Source organism: Pongo pygmaeus, chromosome 15, assembly GCF_028885625.2.
Source record: "Pongo pygmaeus isolate AG05252 chromosome 15, NHGRI_mPonPyg2-v2.0_pri, whole genome shotgun sequence".
NCBI classification, from domain to species: Eukaryota; Metazoa; Chordata; class Mammalia; order Primates; family Hominidae; genus Pongo; species Pongo pygmaeus.
The window spans coordinates 48,489,438-48,510,393 of NC_072388.2; the positions used below are offsets into that span (position 1 = coordinate 48,489,438).

The window sequence follows — 20,956 nt, forward strand, 5'->3', positions numbered from 1 at the left end:
TCTTGGATGCACTTTAAGTTAATTTTTATAAATGGTGTGATTAAGAGGTCTAACTTCAATTTTTTGCATATGGATATCTAGTAGTGCCATACTACTGTTAAAAAGTTAAGCCACTGACTGGCAGAAAATACTTGCAAAAGACATAGCAGATAAAAGATTGTTATTTAAAATATAAAAAAACTCTTAGAACTCAACAGTAAAAACACAAACAGCTCAATTAAAAAATGGGCCAAAGACTTTTAACAGATACTGCATCAAAGATATACATATGAATATCTAATAAGCATATGAAAAGATGCTCTGCATCATATGTCATCAAGGAAATGCAAATTACAACACTGAAATACACTATGCATCAATGATAATGGCCAAAATCCAAAACGCTGACAACATTAAATTCTGGTGGCAGTGGAACAACAGGAACTCCCATTGCTGGTGGTGATGTTAAAGAGTATAGCCACTTTAGAAGACAGTCTAGTGGTTTCTTATAAAACTAAAAATACTCTTACCATGTGATTCAACAATCTTGATGTTTGGTATTTACCAAAATGAACTGAAAACTTATATCAGTACAAAAACCTGCAGAGATGTTTATAGTAGCTTTATTCATATTGCCAAAACATGGAAGCAACCAAATTCAGTAGATTAATGGATAAACTGTGGTTCATCCAGACAACTGAATATTATTCAGGGATAAAAAGAAATGAGCTACCAAGTCATGAAGAGACATGGAGGAAAGATAAAAGCATACTACTAAGTGAAGAAGCCAGCCTTTAAAGATCAGTGGTTGTCGGGGGTTGGGGGAAGAGAGGGATGAACAGGCAGGGCACAGAGGATTTTTTTAGCAGAGCCAAACTAAATCTGTATGATAATGGCAGATACATGTTTTATACATTTGTCCAAACTCAAAGACTATATACATCATCAAGAGTGAACCCGGGCTGGGCTCGGTGACTCATGCCTGTAATCCCAGCACTTTGGGAGGCCGAGGTGGGCAGAACACTTGAGGTCAGGAGTTCGAGACCAGCCTGGCCAACATAGTAAAACCCTGTTTCTTCTAAAAATACAGAAACTAGCCGGGTGTGGTGGCATATGCCTGTTAATTCCAGCTACTCTGGAGGCTGAGGCAGGAGAATCGCTTGAACCCGGGAGGCAGAGGTTGCAGTGAGCTGAGATTACACAACTGCACTCCAGGCTAGGCAACAGAGCAAGACTCTGTCTCAAAAAAAAAAAAAAAAAAAAAGAGTGAACCCTAATGCAAACTATGGACTCTGGGCCATGAGGATGTGTCAATGTAGGTTCATTAGTTGTAACAAATGTACCGTTCTGGTGGGGGATATTGATAGCAGGGGAGGCTACGCATGTATGCAGCAGGGGGTATGTGGGAAATCACACACATTCTGCTCAATTTTGTTGTGAACCTAAAACTGGTTGAAAAAAATGTCTATTTAAAAAAAGAGGCTGGGTGTGGTGGCTCATGCCTGTAATCCCAGCACTTTGGGAGGCTGAGGCGGGCGGATCACAAGGTCAAGAGATCAAGACCATCCTGGCTAACATGGTGAAACCTGGTCGCTACTAAAAATACAAAAAATTAGCTGGGCGTGGTGGCGGGCGCCTGTAGTCCCAGCTACTCGGGAGGCTGAGGCAGGAGAATGGTGTGAACCCAGGAGACGGAGCTTGCAGTGAGCCAAGATCGCACCACTGCACTCCAGCCTGGGTGACAGTGCAAGACTCCGTCTCAAAAAACCAAAAACAAAAAATTAAAAAAAAAAAAAGAAAAAAAGAAAGAGGAAATTCTATCCCCATTGGTCTTGGCACCCCTGCTGAAAACTGACCATAAACTACAGGTTTATTTCTGGAATCTCAATTCTATCCCTTGATCTATTTGTCCATCCTCATGCCAGTACCACAGTGTCCTGATTACTGTTACTCTGTAGAAAGCTTTAAAGTCAGGAAACATGAGTCCTTCAAAATTTGCTCTTCATTTTCAATACTGCTTTGGATAATCTGAGTCTCCTTGCATTACCACATGAATTTTAGAATCAGCTTCTCCATCTCTGAAAAAATAAAACAAAATAAAATGCAGGGCCAGGGGCCGTGGCTCATGCCTGTAATCCCAGTACTTCAGGAGGTCAAAGTGGATGGACTGCTCGAGCTCAGGAGCTCGAGACCAGTCTGGGCAACATGGCAAAACCTCGTCTCTACAAAAAACACAAAAATAAGTTGGGCACAGTGGCATGTGTCTATGGTCCCAACTACTCAGGACGTTGAGATGGGAGGATCGCTTGAGCCTGAAAGTTCAAGGCTGCAGTGAGCCAATCGCACCACTTTATTACAGCCTGGGTGACAGCAGACCCTGTTTCAAAACAAAAAAAAAAAGCAGCTGCAATTTTGAGAGGGATTACATTGAATTCCTAGATTGCTGGGGAGTACTGCTATCAAAACAATATTAAGACTTCCAATACATATACATGGGATGTCCAATTTAGGTCTTTAATTCCTTAAAATAATTTTATAGTTTGTTATCTATAAGTGTTGTAGGTCTTTTGGTAAATTGATTCCTAAGTATTTTATTCTCTTTAATGCTAATTATAAATTGAATTGTTTTATTAATTTCCTTTTCAGATTGTTCATTGTTAGTGTATAGAAATACAACTGATTTTTGTTTACTGATCTCATATCCTGGACATTGCTGAACTTGTTTATTAGCTCTGATAATTACTGGTGGATCCTTTAGGTTTTTTAAATGTGTGAGATCATATCAACTGTAAACATAGGTAGTTTTACTTTTGCCTAATTTGGATTTTTTTTCTTTTTGTTGCCTAATGACCTATATAGAACCACAGGTATAATGTTAAATAGAAACGGCAAGAACAGACATTTGTCTTATTACTGATGGGAGGAGGAAGGTACCCAATCTTTCAGCATTAAGTATGATTGTTAGCTGTGGGTTTTTCATAAATGCTTGTTTACCAAGTTGAGGAATATCCCTTCTATTTCTAGTTTGCTGAGTGTTTTTATCACAAACAAATGTTGAATTCTGTCAAATGGTTTTTCTTCATAAGTTGAGATAATCCATGTGTGCTTTTTGTCCTTTATTAGTAGATTGTATTACATTAATTTCCATATACTGAACCAACCTTTCATTCCTGAGATAAATTACACTTTGTCATGGTATATAGTCATTTTAATATGCTGCTAGATTCAGTTTGCTAATATTTTGTCAAAGATTTTTGTCTATATTTATAACCAGCATTGGTCTGTAGTTTTCTTGTGTTATCTTTGGTTTTGTAATACTGGCCTTGTAGAATGAGTTAGGAAGTGTTCCCATTGATCCTATTTTTTGGAAGAGTTTGTGAAGAACTGGCATTCAACCTTCTTTATAATTCACCAGTGAAGCCATCTGGCCTAAGGTTTTCTTTGATGAGTATTTTTTTTATATTTTTCTTTATTATTAATCTATCTCTGTACTTACAGGTTTATTTCAATTCTCTATTTCTTCTTGAGTCAGTTTTAGTATTTATATCTTTCTAGGAATTTGTCCATTTCATCTAGGTTACATAATCTGTTGGCATATAATTGTTCATGGTATTCCCTTATAATCCTTTCAATATCTGTAAAGTCTGTAGTAATGTTCCCTATTTCATTCCTGATTTTAGGGATTTGAGTCCTCTATTTTCTTGGTCAGTCTAGCCAAGGGTTTATCAATTTTGTTTATCTTTTCAAAGAACCAACTTGGGTTTTGTTCATTTTCTCTATTTTTTTCCTATTCTCTGTTTTATTCATTTCTACTCTAATATTTACTATTTTCTTTCTTCTCCTTGCTTTGGGTTGTTTTTCTAGTTCTTAAGGTGCAAAGTTAGGTTACTGATTTGAGATCTTTCCTCTTTTTAAATATAGGCATTTACAGCTATAAATTACCCCCAAGGGCTGCTCTTCTTGCATCTCATAAGTTTTGATACACTGTATTTTCATTTCATTCATCTCAAAGTGTTTTGTGGCATCTTTTATGATTTCCTCTTTGTTCCACTGCTTATTTATAACTGTGGTATTTAATTTCCACATACTTATGAATTTAAAACATTTTCTTCTACTCCTGGTTTCTAATTTCACCCCATTATAGTCAGAAAACTTACTTTGTCTAATTTCAATAGTTTTACAATAGTTTTAAATGTATTGAGGCTTGTTTTTGTTTTTTAGATGGAGTCTCGCCCTGTTGCCCAGGCTGAAGTGCAATGGCACCGTCTCAGCTCACTGTAACCTCTGCCTCCTGGGTTCAAGCGATTCTCCTGCCTCAGCCTCCCGAGTAGCTGGGACTACAGGTGTGTGCCACCACGCCCAGCTAATTTTTTGTATTTTTAGTAGAGACAGGGTTTCACCATGTTAGCCAGGTTGGTCTTGACCTCCTGACCTCATAATCTGCTTGCCTCAGCCTCCCAAAGTGCTGGGATTACAGGTGTGAGCCACTGCATCTGGCCGAGGCTTGTTTTATAGACTATCCTATGGTCTACCCCAGAGAATATTTCATGTGCACTTAAGAATACAGGGTGAACACCCCAAATCTGAAAATCCAAAATGCTCCAAAATCTAAAACTTTCTGAGTGCAGCATGATGACTCAAAGAAAATGCCCACTGGAGTTTGCTAGAAACGTTTTGCAGCATTTTGAACCTGTGATTTTTAGATTTGGGATGCTCAACTGGTAAGTATAATGCAAATACTTCAAATATAAAAACACTCTGGTCCCAAGCATTTCAGATAGGATACTCAACCTGTATGGTGCTGCTGTTAAGTAGAGTATTCTAGAGATGTCTGTTAGATTTAGTTTATAGTGTTGTACAAGTCTTCCATTTCCTTGCTGATTCTGTGTCCAGTTATTCTAACTATGACTGAAAGTTGGGTATTAAAGTCCTCAACTATTACTGTAGAACTATCTCTCTCTCCCTTCAATTCCATCAGGTTTGCTTTATGCATTCTAGGACTCTGTTATTAGCGGCACATATGTTTATAATTGTTACATCTTCCTGATAGACTGATCCTTTTATCATTACATCTTTTTTTATTACGTGTGTCTGTGTGTGTGTGTGTGTGTGTGTGTTTTAGAGACAAAGTCTCAGTCTGTCACCCAAGCTGATCCTCCCACTTCAACTTTCTGTAGCTGGGACTACAGGTGCATGCCACTGCACCCAGCGTTTTAAAAAAATTTTTCTAGAGATGAGGTGTCACTTTCTTGCCCAGTCTGGTCTCAAACTCCTGGCCTCAAATAATCCTCACACTTCAGCCTCCCAAAGTGCTGGGATTACAGGCATGAGCCACCACATCTGGCCCTCTATTAAATTTTTGTCTTACAGTCACACTAGAAATATTTTAAAGAAAGGAACACGAGTTCTGAATAGAAAGAAATATATTACCTGTTGGATTCTTAATTACACAGCTAGTAGCTCCATGAAGATCAGCATGTACATAAATGTCTCCTTAAATACAAATAAAAAATGACACTTTAAGTCCTAATTCTTTTTTTCCTTTTTTTTTTTTTTCAGATGGCGTCTTGCTCTGTCACCCACGCTGGAGTGCAGTGGCGCGAGTTCGGCTCACTGCAACTTCTGCCCCTGAGGTTCAGGCAATTCTCCCACCTCAGCCTCCCAAGTAGCTGGGATTACAGGCGTGCACCACCACGTCCAGCTAATTTTTTTGGTACTTTTAGTGGAGACAGGGTTTCACCATGTTGGCCAGGCTGTTCTTGAACTCCTGACCTCAGGTGATCCACCTGCCTCAGCCTCCCAGAGTGGCTGAGATTACAGGCGTGAGCCACCACGCCCGGCCAAGTCCTACTTCTAAGTGTGAAAAATGATTGCAAACTTTAACACCGCAACAGTAAGCTTTTAAAAATTTGACCTACAATAACTTTGAAGACTGAAAGTTATTCTGTTAATGTAATAGAGTACTGAAAGTCCAACAATGCAGATTAGCTCAGCAATACCATTTTAGGAATATTCACTTAAGAACTAAAAGCATCAAAACACATATGCAACAAACCATGAAGCATCATGCATCAAATCTTTCTACTAGTTAAATCTATCAAACAAAAGAGTATAACAAGAAAATCAATGCCTAATATTGAGATAAATGATTCAAACATTTAAGAGAAAATTTTTCCGAATTTTAATCTTACCTACCTGGTGTCAAGTATCTTTTCACAATTATTTCATTCTGTTGCTGATCTCGTCCACCTATAATTAGATAGTTCTCTGAGCTAATGAACCATAGAAATTTCTCAAACCTATCAAAATGAAAGAAAAAAAGTTAACTTTTCTTTATAGCTGCCTGAATTCATACCCTTTTTGCAAACAAAACAAAACAGGAAGCTATCCTGCCTGTGTAGTTTAAGACAAGTTGATGGTTTAATTTTTTTAAGGCATCAAGCTGAATTTTACTAAAAACCTATAATACAAATTGCCCTAGGATATTCTTAAGACAGTCTTAGAAAAAAGAAATTAAATTCTATGTTTAAAAAAGTTATCTCCTTACTCCATATAGCCTTCTTAAACTCAACTTCTAACAATAAATTTCATAAAGCAAAAGTATAAAATGTCATATGGTCCTTAGGTTTAGCTTTCTTTTAGTGAGGCACTGAATAGGCTTTAGACCACTGAATAGGCTTTAGACCACTAATAAGAAAGAAATGTTGTTTTCCCACTCTGCTCTCAATAAATGAACGTAATTAATCTTTATATATGATATTCTTTACATTTTTTTAAACACAAAAGACCAAAAATTGTCTTTAGGAGGGTAAAATTACAACTTTTCTCAAAAGACAAAATAACTTGGGTTTTCATGATTAATACCTGCAAGATAAAAAGTATGGAGTATATTATCTGTATGACATTTAGAAAATGACATGCAAGACAGATGAACATAAATACTTGCTACATTATATATGACTACAGAGATTATCTTCTGTATGATTTAATTCACAGTTTTTAAAACTTTTGGTTAAAAATGGTAGACTAAGCACAGATACTTAAACTCCCTAATATAATAGTGAAAGGACTTTACTATTTTCTAATCTGACTTTTTGATTGGGTAACACATACTCATGGTTGAATAAAATCTTTTACTCATATAAAAAAGGTCAGCTGGACGCGTTGGCTCACGCCTGTAATCCCAGCACTTCGGGAGGCCGAGGTGGGCAGATCACGAGCTCAGGAGATCGAGACCATCCCGGTTAACATGGTGAAACTCCATCTCTACTGAAAATATGAAAAATTAGCTGGGCGTGATGGCGGGTGCCTGTAGTCTCAGCTACTCGGGAGGCTAAGGCAGAAGAATGGCGTGAACCTGGGAGGCGCAGCTTGCAGTGAGCTGAGATCGCGCCCCTGCACTCCAGCCTAGACAACAGAGTGAGACTCCATCTCAAAAAAAAAAAAAAAAAAATATATATATATATATATAAAAAAGATAGTGAGAGATCCTGCATCCCCCCTTCAGTTCCTGTCACTACACCAAAGAGGGAGCCATTGTGACTGGCTTCCTGAGTATCCATCTCAAGATTCTTTATACATAGAAAAGCTAAAATATTTATCCTAATCTTCTCTTTTTTGTTGTAGGAAGTCAGGGACCCTGAACAGAGGGACCAGCTGGAGCTGCGGCAGAGGAACATAAATTGTGAAGATTTCATGGACATTTACCAGTTCCCAAACAATACTTTCACAATTTCTTATGCCTGTCTCACTTTAATCTCTTAATCCTGTTATCTTCATAAGCTGAGGACGTAGGTCACCTCAGGACCACTGTGATAATTGTGCTAACTGTACAAATTGATTGTAAAGCATGTGTTTGAACAGTATGAAATCAGTGCACCTTGAAAAAGAACAGAATAACAGCGATTTTCAGGGAACAAGGGAAGACAACCATAAGGTCTGACTGCCTGCAGGGTTGGACAAAATAGAGCCATGTATTTCTTCCTGCAAAGAGCCTACAAACGGACATGCAAGTAGGGAAGATATCACTAAATTCTTTTCCTAGCAAGGAATATTAATAATTAATACCCTGGGGGAAGGAATGCATTGGGGGGGTGGGGGGGGGAAGTCTATACAAAAGGCCACTCTGGGAGTGTCTGTCTTACGCAGTTGAGATAAGGACTGAAATACACCCTGGTATCCTGCAGTACCCTCAGGCTTATTAGGGTGGGGAAAAAACTCCACCCTGGTAAATTTGCGGTCAGGGTTCTCTGCTCTCGAACCCTGTTTTCTGTTAAGATGTTTATCAAGACAATATGCGCACCGCTGAACATAGACCCTTATCAGTAATTCTGCTTTTGCCCTTTGCCTTGTGATCTTTGCTTTTGCCCTTTGCCTTGTGATCTTTGTTGGACCCTTATCAGGAGTTTCTGATTTTGCCCTTGTCCTGTTTCCTCAGAAGCATGTGATCTTTGTTCTCCTTTTTGCCCTTTGAAGCATGTGATCTTTGTGACCTACTCCCTGTTCTCGCACCCCCCTCCCCTTTTGAAATCCTTAATAAAACTTGCTGGCTTTAAGGCTCAGGTGGGCATCATGGTCCTACCGATACGTGATGTCACCCCTGGCAGCCCAGCTGTAAAATTCCTCTCTTTGTACTCTTTCTCTTTATTTCTCAGCTGGCTGACACGGAAAATAGAAAGAACCTATGTTGAAACACTGGGGGTGGGTTTCCCCGATACATTTTTAGACATAGCACAAACTGTTCTGCATATTGCTTTTTTCACCTAAAAGTACATTTTCTTCATTGCTGAATGGATGCACTACACTTACTTAACCATTCCCCTACTGATAGTAAAGAGGTTTGTAAAAAGACAAAGACATACAAAAAGAATGGGAGAGAAAAATCAAAGATGTATTTTGTAATCATCCTAGTAAAGGAATGTATAGCCAACAAGTCAATAAAAAGTAGTCAATCAAAAGAAGGCAATAATGAAGACAAAAGAGGACACAGAACAAATGGGATAAGCAAAAAACAAACAGTAAGTGGGTGGATTTAAACCCAAATATATCAGAGATTACATTAAATATAAATGCATTAAATGCCCAGGTAAAAGGCAAAGACTGTCAGACTGGAAAACAATGACAATGATATATATGATGCTCCTTTAAAATGTATGGATGGAAAGGTTGAAATATAATGATGAAAAAAGATAGTCCAGGCATGGTGGCTTATGCCTGTAATCCCAGCACTTTGGGAGGCCAAGGCAGGTGCATCACTTGAGGTCTGGAGTTTGAGACCAGCCTGGCCAACATGATGAAGCCTCATCTCTACTAAAAATAGAAAAATTAGCCAGGCATGGTGGCGGGCGCCTGTAATCCCAGCTACTCAGAGGGCTGAGGCAGAATTGCTTGAACCCAGGAGGCAGAAGTTGCAGTGAGCCAAGACTGCACCACTGCACTTCAGCCTGGGTGACAGAGCAAGACTATGTCTCAAAAAACAAAAAACAAACAAATAAAAAAGATATACCATGTAAACACTAACCAAAAGAAAGCTGATCTAGTTACACCTGACAAAGAAGGAAAAAATAGTTATAAGTTAGAAGGACATTTCATTAAAGTTGATAAAAGACTCAATTCATTAGGAAGACATAACAGTTATATAGTTTTATCACCTAATTACATTGTCTCATATATAAAAAGCAAAAACTGGCAGAAGTAAAAGGAGAAATGGACAAATTCGCAGAAGAATATTATAAACTTTCTGCCAATATATTTTAAACTTTAGACAAAGTCTTTAAAAAAACACTGCTTACCAAAACTAGGAAATTTGAACAGTCCTTACATTTACTAAATAATTTGAATCTGCAATGAAAAGCTTTCCCAAAGAAAACTCCAGGACTACTCACTCAGCTTCACAGGTGAATTTCATCAGCTATTTAAGAACAATTGAAAAAGGAACACTTTCCAACTTATTTTATGAGGCAATATGACCTTGATACCAATACCCAACAAGAACATTACCAGAAATGAAAACTACAGGATAATTCTATTCATCAACAGAGATGTCAAACAAAACAGAGAGGGAGAAGAGACAAATATAACCAAATTTTGAAAGCTGGAAAACAAATGGACAAGTGATCAGGCTTTTTTTTTTTTTTTCGAGACAGAGTCTCGCACTGTCGCCCAGGCTGGAGTGCAGTGGCCCGATCTCGGCTCACTGCAAGCTCCACCTCCTGGGTTCATGCCATTCTCCTGCCTCAGCCTCCCGAGTAGCTGGGACTACAGGCGCCCGCCACCACGCCCGGCTAATTTTTTTTGTATTTTTAGTAGAGACGGGGTTTCACTGTGTTAGCCAGGATGGTCCCGATCTCCTGACCTCGTGATCCGCCCGCCTCGGCCTCCCAAAGTGCTGGGATTACAGGCGTGAGCCACCGTGCCCGGCTGTGATCAGACTTAAGAAGCTGAATCCTAAGCTGATGGTGAAAAAAGCAATAACTAAATTTGCAATGTAAAACTCATAAAAGGCTAAACAAATGGCAGCACAAACACTTAAGGAAATAAGAGTTTAAGATGGGAATGAAAACAGGAGGACTGGCTGAGAGTCTGTTCAAGAAGCAGTTAGTTCCATATATGTTCTTTCCAGCTAATTCCTGTTCCATTTCCTAACAGAAGGCCAGAGGTTAATTTCTCTAGAAAGGGTATAAAGAAGATCTCTGGACAAGGGTAAATGTGGCACAGCTATATAATCAGGAGTAATATATGTAAAACGCAGCAAATAAGTAAATGAATTACTGGATCCTAAGACTCTCAGCCTATTATTTCCACTGGGCTCCCCAAATGCTGCAGCAGCCAGGTCTTCACCTTACAAGCAGGAGAAAAAAAGAATCTTTTCCGGGAAATGAAACTAGCTCAAGGGGAAAAGGGCTAAAAACAATGAGGATTCTACACAAAATGGCCAACACAGATCATTTCACAAGCCCAACCACCCAGGGAACTTCCAATCAGCATTTTAATACCCTACCATAAAATGTAAAACGTTGAACAGACAATCAAGGAGCACCAGACACTAATATGAAAGATGGAGACAAAAGCAACATTTAAAAAAAAGTGCCTGTAGTCCCAGCTACTCAGCAGCCTGTGCGACAGAGCGAAACTCTGTCTCCAAAAGAAAAAAAGAAAAGGAGGGTGCGGTAGGGCTGATGTGGGTATGTCAAAAACTAACAAGTTACAGTAACATGAGTAACTAGACATCCAATATATGTCATGAGGAATACAGTTAACAATACCATATTATATATTGGAAATTTGCTGAGAGTAGATTTTTAAGTGCTCTTACAAGACACACAAAAAACAGAGTAACTACGTGAGATGATGGATATATTAATGTGCTTGACTGTTTCATTTCATTATGCATATGTATATAATAAAAACATATTATAGACCTTAAATATATATATATACACACACCCATATATATATACACACCCATATATATATATACACCCATATATATATACACCCATATATATATATACACCCATATATATATATATACACCCATATATATATATATACACACACACACCCATATATATATATATTTTTTTTTGAGATGGAGTCTCGCTCTGTTGCCCAGGCTGGAGTGCAGTGGCACGGTCTTGGCTCACTGCAACGTCTGCCTCCCAGGCTCAAGTGATCCTCCCACCTCAGCCTCTCAAGTAGCTGGGACTACAGGTGTGCACAACCACACCTAGCTAATTTTTGTATTTTTGTAGAGACGGGGTTTCGCCATGTCGCCCAGGGTGGTCTCGAACTCCTCACCTCAAGTTACCTGCCCGCCTATGGTCTCCCAAAGTGCTGGGATTACAGGCATGAGCCACCGCACCCAGCCTATCCCCGTCTTTATAGAAACATCTTGAAAAGGAGAGAGTTCTGAATGTTGATGTCCCTGAGGTAGAGCAATTGCATGTACCCAAAATCTGTGTTTTTGTTTGTGAGCATCTGGTCCAGTGCCCTCCCTTCACTTGCTCTGAGGGTGTAGGATGTTGTGATACCCATTAGCTAATTACCTTTGGGAAATGATTTCAGAGGATTAGAGTGCCACTTCAGCCACCCTTTTTTTTTTTTTTTTTTTTTTTTCTGAGACAGAGTCTCACTCTGTTGCCCAGACTGGAGTGCAGTGGCACCATCTCGGCTCACTGCAACCTCCGCCTCCCAGGTTCAAGCGATTCTTCTGCCTCAGCCACCCGAGTAGCTTGGTCTACAGGCACAAGCCACCACACCTGGCTAATTTTTGTATTTTTAGTAGAAACGGGGGTTCACCTTATTGGCCAGGCTGGTCTCGAACTCCTTATCTCGTCATATGCCCGCCTCAGCCTCCCAAAGTGCTGGGATTACAGGCATAAGTCACTGTGGCTGGCCCCCATTTCCTTTTGTTTGACGGCAGGCAAGTGTTTGTGTGTTTGTTGAAATGACACATTTGATCCTTTTTATGGCTCAAAGAAAAGTTAATGAATACGTTTTGAGTTTGGTGCCATGACAGAGTCATTCCTCAAACCTGTCAGCACTTATGCGTTGTCCTCTGGTCACTGCATAACTTCGCTTAAGTTCCTTACCCTCTCCGTTTCAGATTCTGAAAGTATCGTATCAAGAGCTAATAATGGGCTGGGTGCGGTGGCTCATGCCTATAATCCCGGTACTTTGGAAGGATGAGGAGGGTGGATCACTTGAGGTCAGGGTTCAAGACTAGCCTGGCCAATATGGTGAAATCCATCTCTACTGAAAGTACAAAAATTAGCCGGGCATGGTGGCGCACACCTGCAGTCCCAGCTACTTGGGAGGCTGAGGCAGGAGAATCCATTGAGCCTGGGAGGTGAAGGCTGCAGTGAGCCAAGATCGCGCCACTGCACTCCAACGTGGGCAACAGAGCTAGGACTCTGTCTCAAAGAAAAAAAAAGTAATAATGGTAGGGCCATTTTATCTGTAATCCCAGCACTTTGGGAGGCTGAAGTGGGAGGATCACTTGAGCCCAGGAGTTCGAGATCAGCCTGGGCAACACTGAAAGATCCCGTCTCTACTTAAAAAAAAAAAAAAAGGTAATGGTGGCCCCTTTCCTCTCATTTACACACTGCAGGGATGAAAAGGATGACAATGTCTATGTGTGTAACAGATTGTGGAAAGACTACCGCCATGTTAAGTGAAGAAAGGGAGTATGTCTGCTGAACACATTAACTTCTGGTCTCCAATCAGTATGTGTGGTGGGGTAGGGGGACTTCATGACTTTAACTTTTTGTTTTTGAGAGGTCTAGCATTACCAGAGTCCCCTTAGAGATTTTTTTTTTTTTTTTTTTGGAGACAGAGTCTTGCTCTGTCACCCAGGCTGGAGTGCAGTGGCACGATCTCGGCGTACTGAAACCTCTGCCTCCCATGTTCAAGTGATTCTCGTGTCTCAGCCTCCCTAGTAGCTGGGATTACAGGCACCTGCCACCACACTCAGCTAATTTTTTTTGTATTTTTAGTAGAGATGGGTTTTCACCATGTTGGCCAGGTTGGTCTCGAACTCCTAACTCCCAGTGATCCACCTGTCTTTGTCTCCCAAAGTGCTAGGATTACATAGGTGAGCACCACCGTGCCCAGCCTAAATATATATAATTTTTAAAAATTTAAAAAGAAACAACTTGGAGAAGACAGAGACTTGCAAAAAAAGAATACTAAAAAAATTTAATACATCAAAACTATTCTCAGAGAGCTAAAAGAAACTAAAGCAGAAACTTATTTATTTTTTTAAAAAGGGTATATTCCAAGAACCAAAAAAAAAAGTCCTCTCTTTTTTTGCCAGGAACACTATGTTGAGAAGAGAGTTCTTAAAATTAAAAACATGATAGGAAGTAATAAAAAATTCAGTGGAAGGATTTGGTGGAAGATAAAGCTGAGGAAACTCCCAGGATGTAGAGCAAAATGATAGACTTGAAAACAGAAAATACAACAAAATTGGAGGACTGGTCTAGGGGGTTCCATATCTTAAAAACAAGATTTCCAGAAGGAAAAGAAAAAAGAAAGCAGAGGCAGTTTTTCAAGAACTATTTCCAGAAAATGTCTCAGAATTGAAAGTTTCTGAATTAAAACAGCCCACAAAGTATCCAACATAATGGATTAAAACATCACCACCAACCCCAATTGTAAAATTTTGAAAAATTTGGAGAAAACATTGGGAGGGGAGAAATATCTACAAGCTTGTAGAAAGGCAAAAACAAGTTTCATGTAAAATATCAACTATCAGCCAGGTGTGATGGCTCAAGCCTGTAATCCCAGCATTTTGGGAGGCTGAGGCGGGCAGATCACTTGAGGCCAGGAGTTAAGAGACCAGCCTGGACAACATGGCAGAAACCCTTCTCTACTAAACACACAAAAATTAGTTGGGCGTGGTGGCGCGCACCTGTAATCCCAGCTACTCAGGAGACTGAGACAGGAGAATCACTTGAACCCAGGAAGCGGAGGTTGCAGTGAGCCAAGATCACGCCACTGCACTCCAGCCTGGGCAACAAAGTGAGACTCTGTCTCAAAAAAATAAAATAAAAAATAAAATATCAACTATCAAAATAATACCAGATTTCTCAAGTTACTACAATGAAGCAATACCTTTAAAACTCTGAAGAGGCAGGGCATGGTGGCTCACGCCTATAATCCCAACACTTTGGGAGGCCAAGGCCAGTGGAACACGAGGTCAAGAGTTTGAGACCAGGGTGGCCAGTAAGGCGAAACCCCATCTCTACTAAAAATACAAAAATTAGCCAGGTGTGGTGGTGGGTGCCTGTAATCCCAGCTACTCCAGAGGCTGAAGCATAAGAATCGCTTGAAACCGGAAAGCAGAGATTGCAGTGAGCCAAGACTGCGCCACTGCACTCCAGCCTGGGCAATAAAAGTGAAACTCCGTCTCAAAAAAAAAGTCTGAAGAAAACATATTTTCACAGAATTCCACACTCAATTTTTTTTTTTTTAAGAGACGGGGTTCGGCATGTTGCACAGGCTAGTCTCGAACTCCAGAGGTCAAGAGGTCCACCCACCTCACCCTCCCAGAGTGCTGAGATTACAGGAATGGGCCACCGTGCCCAGCCCACTCAAACTATAAGAGTAAAATGTTTTATACGTTGGAGACCTCAAAAACTTTGCTTTCTATACACCCTTTCTTGTGAAGCTTCTGGAACACACACTCTTTCGACCAAGAAAGAAGTATAAGATCCAGAAAAGAGTTTCCAAAACAGAGGAAGGTAAAGATAACTTCCAAGATAACAATAAAAGGAAAGTGTACGATGCTTAGAGAGAACCAATATAAAATTAAGTAAGTCAAAAAGCTCCAGGAGAGACTTCTGACCTCTGCAAGATGATACTGATTGAATTCCAATGTCTCAACACACTTGGAGGATAATATTTAGATAAATTAGTGATAAGAACAAAAATAAAAAGCAAATGAAATGACAATTAGTAACTCCAGGGAAGATTTTTAAAACTGAGCAAGGAAGGAAAAAGAAAACAGAATTCTATGTGGGTCAGCTATGACATATAAATTATATGACTATAATTTAAATATTTATAATGATGCCAATGCTATTAATCTTGAGAAAATTATGCTGTAACTGTGTGTGTATGTAATGGAACGGAAGTGGAAAGAGGGAAATCTTCATCTTTCCCAGTGGGAAGTTAGTAAGAATATAAAACAGAAAAATTAAGAAGTAGCAATATAAACATATTACTAAGATAAATAAAGGCAAATATCAAAAGAATCAACTAAAAGAGCTAAAAGTAGTTTCCTTCGGAGAGCAGGCAATAGCAGTAAAGGCAAGGAACTGGAGAACTAGCTGAGTGCAGAAGCGTACGCCTGTAATCCAGCACTGAGGCTGAGGCAGGAGGATCTCTTGAGCCTAGAAGTTTGAGACCAGCCTGGGCAACAAAGTGAGACCCTGCCTCTACAAAAAATTAAAAAATTAGCTGGGCACAGTGGCATGTGCCTGTAGTCTCAGCTACTTGGGAGGCTGAGGTGGGAGAACTGCTAGAGCCCAGGAGGTCAAGGCTACAGTGAGCCATGTTCATGCCACTGTATTCCACCCCGGGTGACGGAGACCCTGTCTCAAACAAACCAACAAAAAATTGCAGAGCTACTGGTTTTGTAACAAGCTTTGTAGAACTGTTTGACTTTTCTAAACAATGTGCATGGATAATTTTAATAAAAACAAAAACTATATTTGAAAGAGAACACTTACCAATATACTTTTCTTGCTTTTTGTATAGAGGTAACAGTCTGAACTTCTTTTAATGTTTGCTTTGTTTTCTTTTCTGCTGATTTGAATGCCTATTTATAGAAAAGAGTTTTAAAAACAATTTGTTAAGAATGTATTTAAATAACACCAAAGTAAATAATGGGGCGAGAAATTTTTTAAATGTCACAAAATGGCACAATCTACACACACACACACACAAATACGCATACTTGAAAGTAATGAAGAAATGAAAATATTTTCGCCTTAAGTATTAAAATAATCTAAACCAAAGAATTACTACATGAAAATATTTGCCCAAGACCTACAAATTAATAAATACCTTGTCATTTTCTAGATACTGAGTATCTATCAGGTGCTAGGTTCTAGGCCAGATGCCGTTAGAGATACAACAGTGAACAAGATGGACAAAGCCCCCACTCCCACCCCACTAGGTCTAGAAGAGACAACTATTAATCATATAATCCTTTAAATAAATATATAATGGTGAGTGCTTCTAAAGATGCTATAGGAATATAACAAGGAAACCCGACTTACACTGGATTATGGTCAAAGAAAGTATCTCTGAGGAGATGACATTTAAGCTGAATCCTCAACGACTAACGGGGTTATCAGGCAAAGAATAGGAAAAAGGGTACTATAAGCAAAAAAAAAAAAAGACCAGCAAGTAGTAATCAAGGGCAAAATGTCAAGAAATGAGGTTGAAGCTGTAGACAGAGGGCCAAGTCGTGATGGCCACTCATTTAACAGCTATTAAAGTGCCTACTCTGTTCCAGGCAATATTCCAGGGATTGGGATGCAGCAACGAACAACACAAAGATTCTACTTTCATGCAATCTATATTCTACAGGGAATCAAGAAAAAATATTCAAATAAACATATGTTGGGCTGTGGGGAGTGTTTTTCAAGAAGAAAATAAGGCAAAATAAAGAGAGAGATTCAGGGTAGTACTATCGTTAGTAATGTGTGGTCAAGGAAGGATTCTCTGATTAAATCTCATTTACGTAGATACGTAAATGAAGAGAGGGGTCAAACTGAAAATTCCAGGTAGAGAGAACAGCAAGGGCAAAGACCCTGAGAGGGGAGCATGTGTCATTATTTTATGAACAGCTAAGATCCCAGTGTAGCCAGAAAGAGTGTATGAGAGGAGGAATGCAGGTGATGAGGTCAGAGGGGAGGAGATCTCCTGTCCTTCTTGCAGGATAGGAGGAGGGCTCTGAATTGTATTAAGATGGGAAGCAACTGGAAGATAAAAAGGACTTCACTTTTGATTTATTTATTTTAATATATTTTTTGAGGCAGAATCTCGCTCTGTCTCCCAGGCTAGAGTGCAATGGGATGATCTCAGCTCACTGCAACCTCCACCTCCCGGGTTCATTAGATTCTCCCACCTCAGCCGCCCAAGTAGCTGAGATTACAGGTACCCGCCATCATGTCAGGCTAATTTTTGTATTTTCAGTAGATATGGGGTTTCACCATGTTGGCCAGGCTGGTCTCAAACTCCTGGCTTCAAGCGATCCACCAGCCTTGGCCTTCCAAAGTGCTGGAATTACAGGCGTCAACCACCACACCCAGTCTTCACTTTTGATTCAAAAGGATCATAATGGGGCTAGGCGTGGTGGCTCACACCTGTAATCCCAGCACTTTGCGGGGTCGAGGGTCAAGGCCTGAAGCAGGCGGATCACCTGAGGTCAGCAGTTTGAGACCAACCTGACCAACATGGTGAAACCCCGTCTCTACTAAAACTACAAAAATTAGCTGGGTGTGGTGGCGGGCGCCTGTAATCCCAGCTACTCAGGAGGCTGAGGTGGGAGAATCGCTTGAACCTGGGAGGCAGAAGTTGCAGTGAGCTGAGATCAAGCCATTGCACTCCAGCCTGAGCAATAAGAGCAAAACTCCATCTCAAAAAAAAAAAAGGGTCACAATGGCTGCTATGTGAAGAACAGACTGGAGTGGGAAAAGATGAGGAAGAGAGAGATCCAAGAGGCTACTGTCATAGTCCATGTAAACACAGAGGTGATAGGGGACTGACCAGTGGAAATAATGAGTAGTAGCCAGATTCTGGCTGTACTTTAAAGAAAGAACCAAAGGATTTACTGATGGATTGCATGATTTATGGGAAAAGAGTCCAGGATATCACAAACGTTTTTAACCTGAGTGAACAGAAAAATGAAGGTGTTATTTACTGAGATGAGGAAGAACAGGGGAGGAGCAGTCCTGGGGGGGAAAAAATACTGGAAATACATATATTTAAAGCAAAGTTAAGTTTGAAAGATACTTTTGAATTAGAAAACCTCATTTAAACAGAAGAAATAATTATGTCCATTAAATTAAGCAGGCAAAAACAACTAACATTCACTCTAAGAAATACTCAGTACCTTCTCAGCAGCTTCAACAGTCTTTTGTGTTTTCTTAGCAGCATATCTCTTGTGATCATAATACCTAGAAAAACATATTTCTCTTAAATTTTGAGTATAATATTTATTCTTCAGTTTTCTACTTAGTTCTAACTTGACAAATTCTCAAATTATACCAAACAAATCAGAACAAACTGTATAATTAACAAAACTAAATTTAAAAAAGTATCTTCACCCAAAAAAAGTATGCATATACAGGTGAAATTTTAAATTTTTTTAAATGTCCTTAATTCCTTAATTTATTGCAGATAATACTTGGCCTAAAATGTAAAGCTAAATGACTTACTTTTTGGCATTGGCATATGCTGACAAGCTGAGATCAACATCTACAAGTAAGGGCTTATTTTTCTGAGGCTTCTGCAACTGTTTACTCTTTTGTTTTTTCTTTTTTCCTTTTGGTGGTTCAGTTTCATTTTTCTCAACATTGACGTCATCATCAACATCATCATCTTCCTCCTCTGATAACAAGTATGGATTTCTATTAAAAATATTCAATAGCATTTCACTAACGTCAATGACATCACTTTTATTTTCAATTTTCTTCTTCAATAAAATTATAAATGGTTTACAGTACTGAAAGTTTCATTATTTATTTTAATCTAAATTAGTTTTCTCCTTTTGAGAATTTCAAAATACGAAGAAAAAATGTTTAATACAGTGAACAATTAAAATAACAAAATAAAGACAAGCATTAACTGCTTGACTAAGAGTCAAACTTACCTTAGCAGCATTGTAACATGGTTTGTTTGTAGTTTTAATTCTTTGATTGCACTTGCAACAGGGTCTCCTTGAGCCTGGGCTTCTTTCACAATTAACCCAATTTCTGTCCAATCTATCTGGTTAGCTAAAGCACTTCGAACTACCTGAATGGCTCTGTCAACTATTTGTAGGTTCATTTCTATGAGCTCTCCTTTCAGTTTGTCTATTTCCTTAAGAAACAAACCACACACATTTACTACATTGCCAGTTAAAGTTAACATTTTTGAAAAAGCACTGAGAAAGCCAAACATAATACCTGAGCCTGCTGAAGAGCTTCCAATCTGTTTTCGTGATCCTTTCGAACATTATCTAATTTCTTCAATGCTTGCTTTTCCTTTTATTGGCAAAACAGATTTTTTAAAAATTAGATTTCTCCTACCTCATGACATCCCTCTCTTACTTCCCAACACTCACTATCCTTACCCCATCTATGCTGTTATCTAGCTGGCTGAAGTTCCCATAGTCTACCACCCTAGGCCTATCCCACTACAATGCGTTCCATGCCCCAAAATTACTTCTCCTGTCTCCCTAACTCCCACTCCTTATATAGAAAGGGATTTTGATGACAGGTTACTATGTATATAAGATATATCCCTAATACCCTTGGCATTATTCAAACAGGCAGAAATCAAGACATTTTTTCCTACGGCACAAAAGTAAAGTTCGGGAGAAGGAATTCTTTATTTTTTTTTAATAACAGAGGCCGGGTCCCGCTATGTTGCCCAGGCTGCTCTGGAATGTCTGAGCTCAATCCTCCCACCTTGGCCTCCCAGAGTGCTGGGATTACACACCTGAGCCTCTGCACCTGGCAGGGAATGCATTCCTAAAGAGCATAAATTACCAAATGACTTTGTATTTTTTGCTACTTTTGATTTTCTCAGAACTATTTCCAGTATTTTACAGAAACTTTTTCCCCTAAATTAATAAGACAAAGGCTCATGGTAGTTATTTGACCTTCTATATGGCATTTTATCATATATAATTTACATTTCAAGGTTATCAATTGGGGGCAAAATTTCTAACACTAGTAATATCATCAATTAATGAGTATTTAAATGCTAGATGAAATATTTTTTAAAATTTAGATAAGAACAATGACTATTAAAACCCACAAAATGATCACCAAAATAAATCACTAGTATTTTGACACCCATGAAACCATGGGGTTCAGTTTACTAGCCAAAGTGCTGCCACCATGTGGTAATTACGTGATGTACATAATTCATTTGACTGGCCTACCTGCTTTGAAATTGTGCTATGATTAACTAATTTTTAAAAACTGAAGGGGAAGTGGTACAGGGATTCAAACAATTTGATTTTTTTTTCTTCTTTAAGACAGAGTCTCACTCTGTCACCCAGGCTGAAGTGCAGTCTCAGCTCATTGCAACCTCCGCCTCCCAGGATCAAACAATTCTTGTGCCTCAGGCTCCTGAGTAGCTGGACACCCATACCACACCCCGTTAATTTTTGTATTTCCAGCAGAGACAGGTTTTCACCATGTTGGCCAGGCTGTTCTCGAACTCCTGACCTCAAGTGGTCTGCCCGCCTCGG

At 39.3% G+C, this 20,956-nt stretch overlaps 2 protein-coding genes across 6 annotated transcripts in view; one reads left to right on the forward strand and one right to left on the reverse strand.

The window, feature by feature from the left end:
- The window catches only part of KLHDC2 (kelch domain containing 2), a 51,814-nt gene extending 42,619 nt beyond the window's left edge, over window positions 1-9,195 (forward strand). Inside the window, exons 13-14 of one of the 2 annotated variants that reach the window (XM_054447604.2) lie at window positions 4,201-4,322; window positions 7,606-9,195. In XM_054447604.2, coding sequence (XP_054303579.1) covers window positions 4,201-4,322; window positions 7,606-7,622 — 139 coding nt within the window. In that variant the 3' untranslated portion in view covers window positions 7,623-9,195. Of the gene's footprint in view, window positions 1-4,200; window positions 4,323-5,538; window positions 6,730-7,605 lie in introns of those variants that run through there. The other variant, XM_063651197.1, reaches the window with a different exon arrangement.
- The window catches only part of NEMF (nuclear export mediator factor), a 73,547-nt gene that overhangs the window by 30,236 nt on the left and 22,355 nt on the right, over window positions 1-20,956 (reverse strand). For 2 of the 4 annotated variants that reach the window (XM_063651195.1, XM_054447602.2), the window contains exons 12-18: window positions 19,662-19,739; window positions 19,367-19,575; window positions 18,933-19,124; window positions 18,608-18,671; window positions 16,215-16,303; window positions 6,175-6,278; window positions 5,410-5,472 (exon numbers count right to left, since the gene is read on the reverse strand). In XM_063651195.1, the coding sequence (XP_063507265.1) occupies window positions 5,410-5,472; window positions 6,175-6,278; window positions 16,215-16,303; window positions 18,608-18,671; window positions 18,933-19,124; window positions 19,367-19,575; window positions 19,662-19,739 (799 nt within the window). The remainder of the gene's footprint in view (window positions 1-5,409; window positions 5,473-6,174; window positions 6,279-16,214; window positions 16,304-18,607; window positions 18,672-18,932; window positions 19,125-19,366; window positions 19,576-19,661; window positions 19,740-20,956) is intronic. The other 2 variants (XM_054447603.2, XM_063651196.1) reach the window with 1 other exon arrangement.